The sequence below is a fragment of the Bacillus rossius genome, chromosome 6, assembly GCF_032445375.1.
Source record: "Bacillus rossius redtenbacheri isolate Brsri chromosome 6, Brsri_v3, whole genome shotgun sequence".
Classification (NCBI taxonomy): domain Eukaryota; kingdom Metazoa; phylum Arthropoda; class Insecta; order Phasmatodea; family Bacillidae; genus Bacillus; species Bacillus rossius.
Window position 1 is genome coordinate 44,608,665 of NC_086334.1, and position 12,787 is coordinate 44,621,451.

The 12,787-nt window shown below is 39.0% G+C and overlaps 1 protein-coding gene across 6 annotated transcripts in view; it reads left to right on the top strand.

The window, feature by feature from the left end:
- The window catches only part of LOC134533112 (protein pangolin, isoforms A/H/I/S), a 555,211-nt gene that overhangs the window by 479,445 nt on the left and 62,979 nt on the right, over nucleotides 1-12,787 (top strand). For all 6 annotated transcript variants that reach the window (XM_063370371.1, XM_063370372.1, XM_063370373.1 and 3 more), the window contains 3 exons: nucleotides 5,239-5,329; nucleotides 7,377-7,472; nucleotides 9,944-10,108. In XM_063370371.1, the coding sequence (XP_063226441.1) occupies nucleotides 5,239-5,329; nucleotides 7,377-7,472; nucleotides 9,944-10,108 (352 nt within the window). The remainder of the gene's footprint in view (nucleotides 1-5,238; nucleotides 5,330-7,376; nucleotides 7,473-9,943; nucleotides 10,109-12,787) is intronic.

Consider the following 12,787-nt stretch of genomic DNA (forward strand, 5'->3'; position numbering starts at 1 on the left):
CTAAGTCACGCTATTTATGTGTCGAAAGAAACTTGAGATGGATAATAAGTTACCTAGTATGAACTGTAGTAATTATACTTCACATACATGGGTAAAAGGAGGGGGAAGGGTACTGTCTTCCAATTAACCGAAAATGTTGAGTTTGTTAGTAACAAACCTGCCTTATATGCGACAAAATATATTCATATTTAATAACAAATATTAAAACATAAGTTACAAATTAAAATAAATTTTATAAAATATCGGGAAATTTTGAAACTAGCCCACGCAATTAGTAATAATAATATTCAACACATGATAGTAATCAATCACTTGCATATATATAAATATAAACAAATAATATTATGTTATATATAAGACATTTTCCGAACAATCACAGAAATTTCCAAATGTCGTCCCTACCACACTTAATTAAGCAAATCTCTGCCTAGTATGCCTACTAAGGAATACCCTAAAAACTATTAATTTGAAACATTTGTGTAACTTTATACATATATTCTTATAAAAGAAATTACAAATCGCGGTAATAAATAATTTTAGTAATAGTGTCCATGAATAATAACGAAATAAAAACAAGTGAAGCACTGCTTTCTGCGAGTGGGATTTGATGACAATGGTTTCAAGCTCAATGCTAAACCGCCCTAGCTCTCAATACTAGGCTGCCGGGTAGGGCCTACATAAGTATCGCAATAGGGCATTCATCACATAGCACATAAATAAAATTTTAAGGAGTGAACTCTTTCAGCAGCATACACGAAAACACCTTTTCTATTACGTAATCGCATATCACTATAAATACGGCTGAGAAACCATACAATTACCATGTTATGTGTACTAAGGTTGTATACAAATTGATGTTTTGTTTTGATTTATAAACCATGTCAAAATATGAAACTAAACTAATAAAAACTACAAGTCATTTGTACGATTTCAAAGACGACACGTAGACAACATGGCATACACTGCGCGCTCAAAAATAAAACTGTCATTGCAATCTAGAAGTCTAGAAGTCTTTCCAGCACAGCATGAACATAGCAATGAGACAAAACAAAAATAACAAAGAACGTATTTATTTATTAAACATAGGTGATGGTGAAAAGACGTCACTTGCTCCTACTAAGTTATGAATAACATATTTTCCAGTAAATTCTGTTTGTTTAATTGTTTTGAAAATATATTAACTAAAATTGCACTTTTTTTTGCGAATATGCTGATTTATTAGCATCTGAAACAGAGTTATAATTAATGATCTTTCTTTGTGTATTATACTTTTACGTAATTCATTATTGTACATTCCACGACATATCAAAATCGTTCCTAGTTTACACTCATACCTATGACATTCATTCAAATATTGTGGCAATATGGATGAATTGATTAAATGAATTTTTTAAGTTGTACATTTCATTGGCTGTCACACATTAAATCAGTCTTTTATTATACTTCACTTGTTCCCATAAAACTTATTAGGGGTTAAGCGATAGATGGTCTGGGCGAATTAGCAAAATATGCACACTCTCGATGGAAGTATTTTCACCGCATTCTACAAACATATTAAGAAAACGACAGATTCAGTTGGGCACATGTTATATAAAAATTGAAAATAGGCATGAAGGTCTCAAAGGCTATTTTAACAGTAACTTTTAAACACTGAAAATGTTTTTATAAATGCATATGTATAATCCTCTGCCTTAAATTATTTTAGGGTCATCGTTTTTTGGACGACTTCAAGTGAAAATTCCAGTAGGCAAGGATAATAAAATTTTGTAAGCTCCTTTTGCTAACGCGTTTTTTATATATAGCAGCAATATTAAATTAAGTTAATTTGTTCGCTAGTTACCCCCCCCCCCCCCAACAATGGAAAATATTAAATCATCAACATCTCTGTTAAAAAATGATTTAAAAAATACAATCCAGTCACTGAGATTGGCGCACCATCTGTTGTAAGTAAGGTTCAATTACCAGCTGCATTCTTAGACTTCAACGTTGGGAAAGCAAACCGTATGTGCTGCCATCTAATTTGTGAATTTTGTACTTTGTACTCATTTGGAGAATGGTTCCAACATTTGTCAACAGGGGCGACACACGTAAGGACATCTATCTTCGAAACGGTTCGTAGGGCAGACGCCTGTAGGGCAAACGACTTTAGGGCAAACGCCGGCAAGCATTCATTTTCGGATTATTGAAAATTCGCAAACTTCTAGGACAAACGCCTGTAGGGCAAACGACTGTCGAAAAACTTCTTTTAGGGCAAACGCCTTTAGGGCAAATGCCGGAGCTTGGTCCAAATGTGATTATCAAAAATTTTGTGCATACGCCTTTAGGGCAAACGCCTGTAGGGCAAACGCTTTTAGGGCAAACGCCTGTTTGGAATGAGGAATGCGAGAATATGCTTCGAAAATGCGTTTAGGGCAAACGCCTGTAGGGCAAACGCCTGTAGGGCAAACGACGCACTCCCGCTGTTACTACAACCAAACGGGAAGAGATAAACGGTTGTGGTTTTTACTAAAATGCTGGGGAAGGTCGTTAGTTTTTGTGTGTAACAGCTTTTCTTTTGTTTCTGGAATGACACGTTATGGCAACACCACAACAGAAAGCTCGGTGTGTGATGTGGTATGCGAAGACCCAGTCGCCGATCACAGTGCAAAGACGTTATCGGCGTCAATATGGGACTGCATCCCCTAGCAAGCCAAGCATCCTGAGATGAGTTAAAAACTTTACAGAGACGGGTAGTGTTCATGACTTACCTCGTAGTGGACGACCTGGTGTTTCAGAAGAAACAATCGAACATGTTCGAACCACATTGGTTCGAAGCCCCCACAAATCTGTTCGTCGTGCATCACGGGAACTGCAAATGCCACGTTCAACAGTGCACAGTGTGCTTCATAAACATTTAAGTCTTTTCGCCTATAAAGTCGAACTTACCCAGGCTCTGCAGCCAGATGACCCCCGTCGGCGTTATGACTTTGCCTGCTACATGCTTAACGCACTTGATGAAGACAGAGGCTTTCTTAAGAAAGTTGTTTTTTTCTGACGAGTCAACCTTCCATGTAAGCGGCCACATCAACCGCCACAATGTTCGAATATGGGGGTCAGAACACCCACACCAAATCCGTGAAATCATTCGTGAAAATTCAAAGGTCAATGTTTAGTGCCAAAGATTACGTGTACGCTACTCCAGTACCTAACATAAGGACATTAAAATTACGGATCACAGAACGTATCGAAAGCGTCAATGCTGCTATCCTTGGCCGTACGTGGGCGGAGATCGAGTATCGTCTGGACATCCTGAGGGAAACAAAAAGGGCTCACATTGAGACGGTGTGATTAGAAAAAAAACTTTGGGATGCGTGGAACATAATGGTGAAAACCGCCACCGTTTATCTCTTCCCGTTTGGTTAAAGTAACAGAATGTAATGGTAACGAGACTTTATGGACAACCTGTATACTTGTTCGGTGTAGTGTCAACGTCTCTCAATGACCTCGCTGTAAAGACGTTAATTCCATACACATAAACACACACACAAGTATGGTAGGGTGTTGCTTGAATATGGCTGCATCTCTAGTAATTTCTTGTTTGTGTGTAAATGGTTAAGAGTGTCCACATTCTGTGAAGGTTATTTACTCGAAATCCTGCAAAATTCGTGGAAACTTTTCTAGTGATAAGTGCTCCAATCTGCCATCGCTCAGACTGTTAAATAATTTTTTTGACGGTGTAATTTTGTGTAAAAGATTTTTTTTTTTTTTAATTTTTGTTGAATAATTGTATGCCAGAAATGGGGATGGCGGAGGCAATATTTTCTTTATTTCAATCTGATAATTGTAAAATAGATATATTATTTTGAAAGGGGGGGGGGGGGTGAAATTTGGTTAGGGAAATTTTGTTGCAGATTTGTGTTGACATTCTGTTTAATTTAAATAGAAATTTACGTCACATGGTTCGCAAGTTCATTAGCAGTGTAGATGTACCACATAGTAACACGAATTAGAGAGGATGTCGTGATGGAATGTTTATTAGTGTCTGGTGAAGTTCAAATTATCTGATTTCATGTGACTTTAAATAAGAGGTGAGTAGGCTTTAGGAACTAAAGGAGATTTTTTTTACTATCTCAAATCGCATTGGCTAAAGGTATTTATATAGGTAATACCGTGTTTACTATATATGTATATATATTTATGTGTGTATATATATATACATATACACATATACATAGTAAACACGGGTTTTATCTCACGAGCTTCTGACTCAGCCACTGCTTGTAATGCACCGCTATCTTAATTTCATGAAAATTTCTTTTGATTTTGACAATTCGAATAATTTTCTCTTGTTTTTGGTACGTTTTTGGTTCACGTTTACGTAGGTAAACATTCTAAATCATATTTACATTGTAGTGTGATATTAAGAACTTAAAACTGGTGTCCAAAAATGAAGCACTGTGATTTGTCGAGCCATTGAAATGTAATACTAAATTCGTGTTGTAACTTTGCGGGGTAAAATCATGAAGGTGTTAGGTCATGGAGTGAGTGCCTATCCTAAAATATGAAGTTACTGTGTCTGGCAATCGGTTAGCTAAACATTCCGTAGCCATATAAAGGATAATGCGAGAATTTTATTTAAATAGTGTTAAGGAACTTGCTAGGAAGAATCGTACAAATGCCATCATGTAATAAGCATTGTTGAACGGGGTTTCTACAAGTCTCAAAAGTCATGAAAAAGTAAGGAAACTGGAGTACTTTTCATGAAAGTCGCTAAAAGAAAAAAAGTCCCCTTATGTTTTGAAGTTACGAAACTTTTATTTTGCTAACTCGAATTTTGTTATTGATACGTCTCACTTCATTTTTATATCGGACTTTAAATATAAATAGTTGGAGACTAATAATTATTCACGTGGAAATAATCTCGGAGAAGAAGCTTCCTAACGTAAAAATGGCAAGTTTCAGCAAATTTTTGGAAATTTCGTATTACATTTGCTCATGTTTAGTTTAGGTTATAAATATTTAAATCATCCTTTAGTAGAATGTTTGTATATAAAGGTCCCGGAAAATCCCTGAAAAGGAGTTCACCGGGTATTTGTAGCCTTCCTGATGGAAACAGCAAACATAAACGACAGCCACTGGCTAACTTGTTACCTCCACGGGTATGTTATGTTGTAGTGAGAGGAGGGTGTTTGGACGTGGTGTGGTTCGCGGCACTTCCTCCAGGTGGTGTCACGCGGGGACTGCTGTGTTTGCCCGCAGGTCTGACCCGGCCGCCGATGTACCCCTTCTCGGCGGGGCAGTACCCCTACCCCATGCTCAGCCCCGAGATGTCGCAAGTCGCGGCCTCTTGGTGAGTCTGCCGTGACGCCGGCATTCAGTTCGAGAGAGTGTAGTTTCTTAACGAGACTCGTGGTTGGGTCGTTACCACAACGCCGAACGTACAATAACGCCGAATACCATAACGCCGAATGTCAAAATTGACCACAACGCCGAAAAATGATTTGGCGGGGGGCCACAGGAGCAAAATGAAAAACAACTGAAATAATTTGTGTGCTAACCTTACCTAACGTAACCTTTGTGGCAGTCCTGCAATGACATTTTTCGGCGTTAATGTATTTCGGTGTTGTGGTACACAGCAGTTTTCTAGCTGTCGGCGTTGTGGTCAATTTTGACATTCGGCGTTATCGTACGTTCGGCGTTGTGGTATTTCGGCGTTGTGGTGCGTCCTCCTCGTGGTTTCAAGTTGTCCAGCGTTACATTCAGAATTGGTGGAAATAACAGGAAAGAGTGGGAAAAAGTATTCGTTAGGTCAAGGAATTTTAAGTTAAACGTTTAGACAAAGGCCCATTGATTGTTCTATGGATGTTGTGTTTGGGTTTAGTCAAATACAGTATTTTTGATCATAGTCGTATTTTTTTGGCATGAGAGGCTTAATTTCGTCTGGTGTTACTATTACTACCACTGCCACCATCGCTACCACTGCCACTATCGCTACCACTGCCACTATCGCTACCACTGCCACCATCGCTACCACTGCCACCATCGCTACCACTGCCACCATCGCTACCACTGCCACCATCGCTACCACTGCCACCATCGCTACCACCGCCACCATCGCTACCACCGCCACCACCGCCACCATCGCCACCACCGCCACCACCGCCACCATCGCCACCACCGCCACCACCGCCACCACCACAACCTCCACTACCACTACTACCACTACCACAACCACTACCACTACTACCAGTTCTGGAGACCTGACCCTTACAACACACAGTCACATGACCCTCGTGAGTTTTTCAGGGTTTTAGGAAAACCTCATTTTTATTTATTTATGTATTATATACTAAAAATAAATTAAAGAGGAAGGCTACATGAGAATGGTTTAACCAAAACTACATACCACACGATTTCACGCTTTCGATACATGCTGCATTTGAGTTAAAAATGTGCCTTTAAGTTTATAAAAACCATTATATAAGGACTTTCTTGGGAGGGAAAAAAACTTTTAAATGTGGTCATAAAATTAATTTCTTAGAAAATCATGTGCAAAAACACGAAACATTAGAAGCCGCCCCCTTAATCATCCCTCAGTAGTCTCGGGATGTAAGGTTCTCTCGTCATAGGTTTCTGGTGAAGACAGTACAAAAGGGAATGGTGTCTTTGTTGCATGATGCCGCGTTGTACACACTCTAAGCTACGGCCACACAGGGCGCTATGCTCGCTATGTTCGTTGCGCGATTTAAACATTGCCAGCTGCATCTCAGGTGTCACTGGCCACACAAAGCTGTGTTCGCTATGTTGGCGACGTCGCCGGGTGCTTGGTTCTCGGCTATTTTTTCTAAAACATCGCTGACTTTACCGCGCATGCGCAGATAAACAAAAACATCTATTTTCTCGTTGAATTGTTCTGTTCTCCCGCTTTGCTTTTTATGAAGTTAAATTTATTTCAGTATCATGCTTTAAATAGTTAAGTCGACGGAAAGGTTAATTGAAAGATAACGAAAATATCCATGTTTACGGAAGAAATCGATGAAAGAAGGCATGATATGCAGGACAATGCCTGGGATTTGATTCCAAGGGGATGTCATCAAACTTGAGTTGAATTTATCCTGAAATCATCCATAAATTTGGTTTCGTCCTCAACTATCAACTGCTTCATCAAATGTTAATTCTTCAAATTCTTGTGCTTTTGTATTAAATTCACGAACCCATTTATTTTACGTTCACGTTCGGAATCCCACGGCATGCGTATTTTCGGCATCGCGAACTAGACCATCCCGTGTGGCCACCTGGCGCAGCGAACATGGCGTAGCTTTCCTGTTTGGCCTCGGCTCTGGGCGTTGCTCGTGTTGCTCGTTCACGCGGTGAACTCGGCGCGTGTTGTATTGCAGGCACACCCCCAGCGTGTACCCGATCTCCTCGGCGGGGGCGGGGTTCCGAAGCCCATACCCCACCTCCCTGCCAATCACAAGTACAAGTTTAACAAGGTAAGGCTCCCAGTTTCCTCCGCGGTACTAGCAACACTGCAATGCCGTGTGATCGATAAACTCGTGCAGTTTAGGCACTAGTTGAATTTGTTAGTATTTTTATTTTGCCTGGATTCTTAAACTCAATAGTCTGAAGGTTCATGAGATATAGTTATTGTGGTGTGAAAGTCATATAAAATTAGAAAATAAATGCACAATATATTTAAATTGCTATAGGAATATGATAAATATAAACAATTTGCAGGTTTTTATTGAACTAAAACGATACAATTTGCCTTGACTTAAAACCCGTCGTAACTAAAAAGTTTCCCAGAATCCAGTATTTTATTTTTTTATACGAAATTAAACATAAAACAATTTATTATTTCTATGTATGAGCTACCTAGGTAAACAAAGACAGCCTTTATCAATGTTGAAAATGTTCGGAACTGAGTTCTTTGCCTTAAAATACCCTCGTAACATTCTAATTTCAGTGATATGATCATTTCACATGGTGTAATGATATGCTTTGAATTTAAAATTTGTACAGACAATTTAATTCGTCAGCTTGTATAATACAAATGTTGACGTGAAATTTGCAACTCGATAACAGAGTTGCCAGTGACCCCGTCATTATTATATTTTATTGACTTTGTGTGTGTTGATCGTAATTATGTAACCAAGATACATGCTAATTTATGTTCGTTAAATAACTTTGTTGTAACAAGATACATTTTAACGGCTGTTCATTACTTTTTAACGGCTGTTCATTACTTTTTAACGGCTGTTCATTCAATATAAAAATTGTGTGATATAATTGATCAAATGTTACTATATTTTTCTGAGAATTTTCTGCGTCATAAAGCATATAAATGTTGTGATTTACTGTAAATATGGTTAAGATTTATGTATACGTGTTTTATTTTTGTTTGTTTAATTTACTGTAATAAGACATGTAAGTGAGATTGGGATAATTTTGATTTATTCTGAACAATCTGCGTTTTAAGTTTTGCAAGATACAAATTTGCTCATGAACCAGTTCAGTTTTCTGAAATCATTAAATTATTAAATTAAATCCTAAAAGCATAAATATCGTCTGTACTAACTAGCGAAAATAATTTTTAAGGTTTACGCCATTTTATTGATAAGAAAAGTCGTAAATATAATGTAAAATATATTGAATATCTATCATTTTGGAAGTGTTTGTCAACCTATCGTAGAATGTGTTATGCATGAAAACATTGTTATTTCGTTTCGCGTAAAAAATGTAAATAATAGTTCGTGAGAAGAAAATAATTATATTTCTAAGAAGGTTAAGTGTTTATTTTTTAGATGCATGAATGCAGATAGTGAAAAACAATTAAGTGGTTTCTAAGAAATTTTTAGTATTAGCAACTATAGATAGTTAAGTCCAAGAAAAAGTTGTGTTCAGTAGTAGGTTTTAAGTAACCTAAGCTTGTTTGAACATGGCGCTTGTATGACAAACGGAATCCCTATAAAACTGAAACAAAAGCTCTTGAGAATGTGGAAAACATAGCAGGGGAACTTTTTGGCTTAACTTCAAGACCTCAAAAATTTACCTTAAGAAATGTTAAATATCCTTACATTTGTAATTGTTTTTAATAGCTCTCTTAGTATCACCTGACACATGTAATTGTTATTAGGATTTCTCACCTGTTATGATGTTTGAAAGCAAACACACTAAAAACCTGTTTTCGCTGTGATTTTCCGGCATTATCTGCAGATTTACGAAATCTTGCAACAAAAAACTTGAACTGTCCAGAATACTTTTACTATTGCAAATAAAAAAGAAACTAAAAAAGCCAGCCTGATGGTAAATTTTCGGGAATTCTATTGGAAACTTGAAATGTGCGGAATTTGACTCTCACAAAATTTAATAGGGCTGATTGCGAACACATTCACTGTATAATTTTTTAAATAGATTTTCTAGAAGAAAAAAATTCTGTATGAAGTTTACGGGCCATTGATTAATTGGTTAAAGCTAAGGTTTATCTGAAGGCTTGGAAATTATTAGTTGATAACGATAACTAAATATATAGTCTTAAAATTGTTTTTATTCGGTGGTTAATTCTATGTTTTAGTTACTTATAACTAGAGACCTGTAAAACTCGCGATTTAAAATCCCCAAAGGATAGACTCCATGATCCTCTATGCACTCGTGCAAATTACATCTGCTGATTGGTTACCCACTCGTAACACCTGTCGACTGGAATGATCGTGATTCGCTAATTCTTCTGTTAAAAAAGATTTTTCATTGGCCCAAGAGTCCTTCAGTTACACTGTGGCCCAATCACTGAAGCAAAATGATGTCAAAAGTATTTGGACTCTTTTCATATCACTAAAAGAATCCGCGAGTTGTACATGTCTCTACTTGTAACACGTGTTACGGCAGGCGTCCCGCGTGACAGATGATGAGGTAGTGTGTGAGCGGGCGGGCGCGCGAGTGCAGCCGCGGTGTGTCGGTGTTGCAGCGACTTCTACAGGTTCTCGCCGACAGGACTGATCCCACCGCACGGTCTGAGCCCGCACGGCCACCACCACCCCTCCCACGTGCACTCGCTCGCCTCCCACCCCGCCATCATCACCCCGGGGCCCAAGCAGGAGCTGCCGTCGCACCCGCTGGACCACAACCACAGGTAGGACGTCGCTTCTTTCCAGCGTCTTCTCTGGTCGCTGTACTCTTCGCTTCTTTCCAGCGTCTTCTCTGGTCGCTGCACTCTTCTCTTCTTTCCAGCGTCTTCTCTGGTCGCTGCACTCTTTGCTTCTTTCCAGCGTCTTCTCTGGTCGCTGCACTCTTCGCTTCTTTCCAGCGTCTTCTCTGGTCGCTGCATTCTTTGCTTCTTTTCAGCGACTTCTCTGGTCGCTGCACTCTTTGCTTCTTTCCAGCGTCTTCTCTGGTCGCTGCACTCTTTGCTTCTTTCCAGCGTCTTCTCTGGTCGCTGCACTCTTCGCTTCTTTTCAGCGTCTTCTCTGGTCGCTGCACTCTTCTCTTCTTTCCAGCGTCTTCTCTGGTCGCTGCACTCTTTGCTTCTTTCCAGCGTCTTCTCTGGTCGCTGCACTCTTCGCTTCTTTCCAGCGTCTTCTCTGGTCGCTGCACTCTTCTCTTCTTTCCAGCGTCTTCTCTGGTCGCTGCACTCTTTGCTTCTTTCCAGCGTCTTCTCTGGTCGCTACACTCTTCGCTTCTTTTTACCATCTTCTCTGGTCGCGTTTTCATTGTCACTAAACTATTTTCTTCTTTTAGGCACTCACTTATTGCATATTTTAGACGCTCTTTCAGTGCTTCTTTCAGTGCTTCTTTCTTGCCACTCCTCTGCTTCTTTCTTGCAACTTCAATGATTGCCTTTTTTTCTTGCTGCTTCTCATTCTTTTTTTCTCATCTTACCTTTGCTTTTCTTGTCGCCACTTCTCTCTTATTCGTTTCTCACTTTTTATTTTCTTACTATTTCTTTGTCAATTGATTCTCTCTTTACTTAATTTTTCCCCTAATTAAGTGACCGATGTTGCAACGGCATACTACTGCGATGATTATGGCCAACTTCATTCAAAGAACAGAGTTATGTATAGGGGCAGTGATTTGTCACCAAAAAATATAATTATTAAATAGAATTGAAGAAACTTGTAGTGAGTGATAACTGGATTACATGATTGACTGGAGTAAAGCGGTCATGGGTGTGGACAAATAATTATTAGTCTTGGTTTATGTTCAGAATCTTTTACTAAAAATCACCGGACCTAGTTATCTTTTCAATTTTTCCTTTGGAAGTTTTAAATTAAAAGAAAAATGATGGACTCGAATTATTTTATTTCCTTATCATGCTCCACTTTTAAGACTGTCTATTAACAATATTATCTCTTCGAATAGTAAAGTGTCTACTACTAGCAATACATGCTTGTATAAATGGAATCAAACGGTTCAACAAGGTAAGTGCTGCAAGCGAAAAACTGAACTACACGTGCAAGAATGTCGTGCCCATGCCCACTCTTATGAACCAACATCTATAGTCACTCCCTCTAGTTTACTGTCTTGACAGACAATTGTGTGCGTTGCAACACGACGCAACACTCGCTCGCTCGAAACGGCGAAACTGTATTCGAGAATGTCAAAAGAACCAACACTGGGAACCGTCGGGGGCTTAAATAATACGGCCTGGTGACCCACCTCGAATGTACACAGCGAACACACTGTCATAGCACCTCGTGAGTGACTAATGTGAAACGTCTTCTCTGTGGAGGAAGCAGTCTGACTGCGACTAACGTCCTTGGCATGCGTCCAGGCCGGCGCCTAGGTGTCGCAGAATTCAACTTTGAAGGGGGTGGGGGGGGGGGGGGTTTCCCTAGCGGTCTAGCTTTATGGCTGGTTTCACAATTACAAAACATATGCGAGTGTACAGCAGGCCATGCACATGACCTGTGTGAAAGCTTACTGTTCATTTCAGCCATTGAAATTTCGCGATGTGTCAGACATATGTTGGCAGTGTTAGTAAGTAACTTTATTAACTACCAAATGATGATCAAATTGTGAGCACAGTTTTTCAACATATAAATAAGTGTTATATATATATTTTTTAGTTAATCATTCTAATTTTTACACCTATTTTCTTCTTTATTTACAATTTATGCCAGTGATTTATAACTAATAGCACTAATTAATTTTTAAAGCAGGTATTACACCTGCGCATTGTAACATCTCTACGATTTCTTGCCACAATATGACTGATAAATTATGAACAGTTCTCTAGTCCCGCTAAAATGGCTTGCGTTGGGTCATGCGTCCATAACACAAGTAAAATATATTTATTTTCCTTCTATGCGCACGACCTGTCTCCCACGCACACGACCGCCCTATGCGCTGTTGTGAATCAGTGGGTTTGAGAAGGTATCAAATCTTGTGCGCAGAACCTACTGTTACTGTTATTTTTTCAATTGTGAATCCAACCTTATGCCTGGGTTAGGGGTGGGGGTGGGGTTGGGGAGGAGGATGAGGAAGAGGAAACCCAGCGGCTTGTAACATTAGCACTTACATTTCGGACACTACGTTTGTTTTTATTATTATTTACCGGGCAATTTTTATATTGCGTTCATGGACGTTAGTTACCTCATGGAATAAGGGGGGGGGGGAATTTTATGCTTAAAATTAATTTTGAATATGTTAAAAATTTTGGTTTAAGATACATGTGCTGTAGTGTTCTGTGTTAGAATAGGGTCATGAATTTAGGATTTCCCCATGGGGTCTCGTTCGATGCAAGATCCGAAAATGTTATAGGAGACCTGGAAAGTACACAATGGTAGTTTGTAGTACAGAAGATTTCATTGAC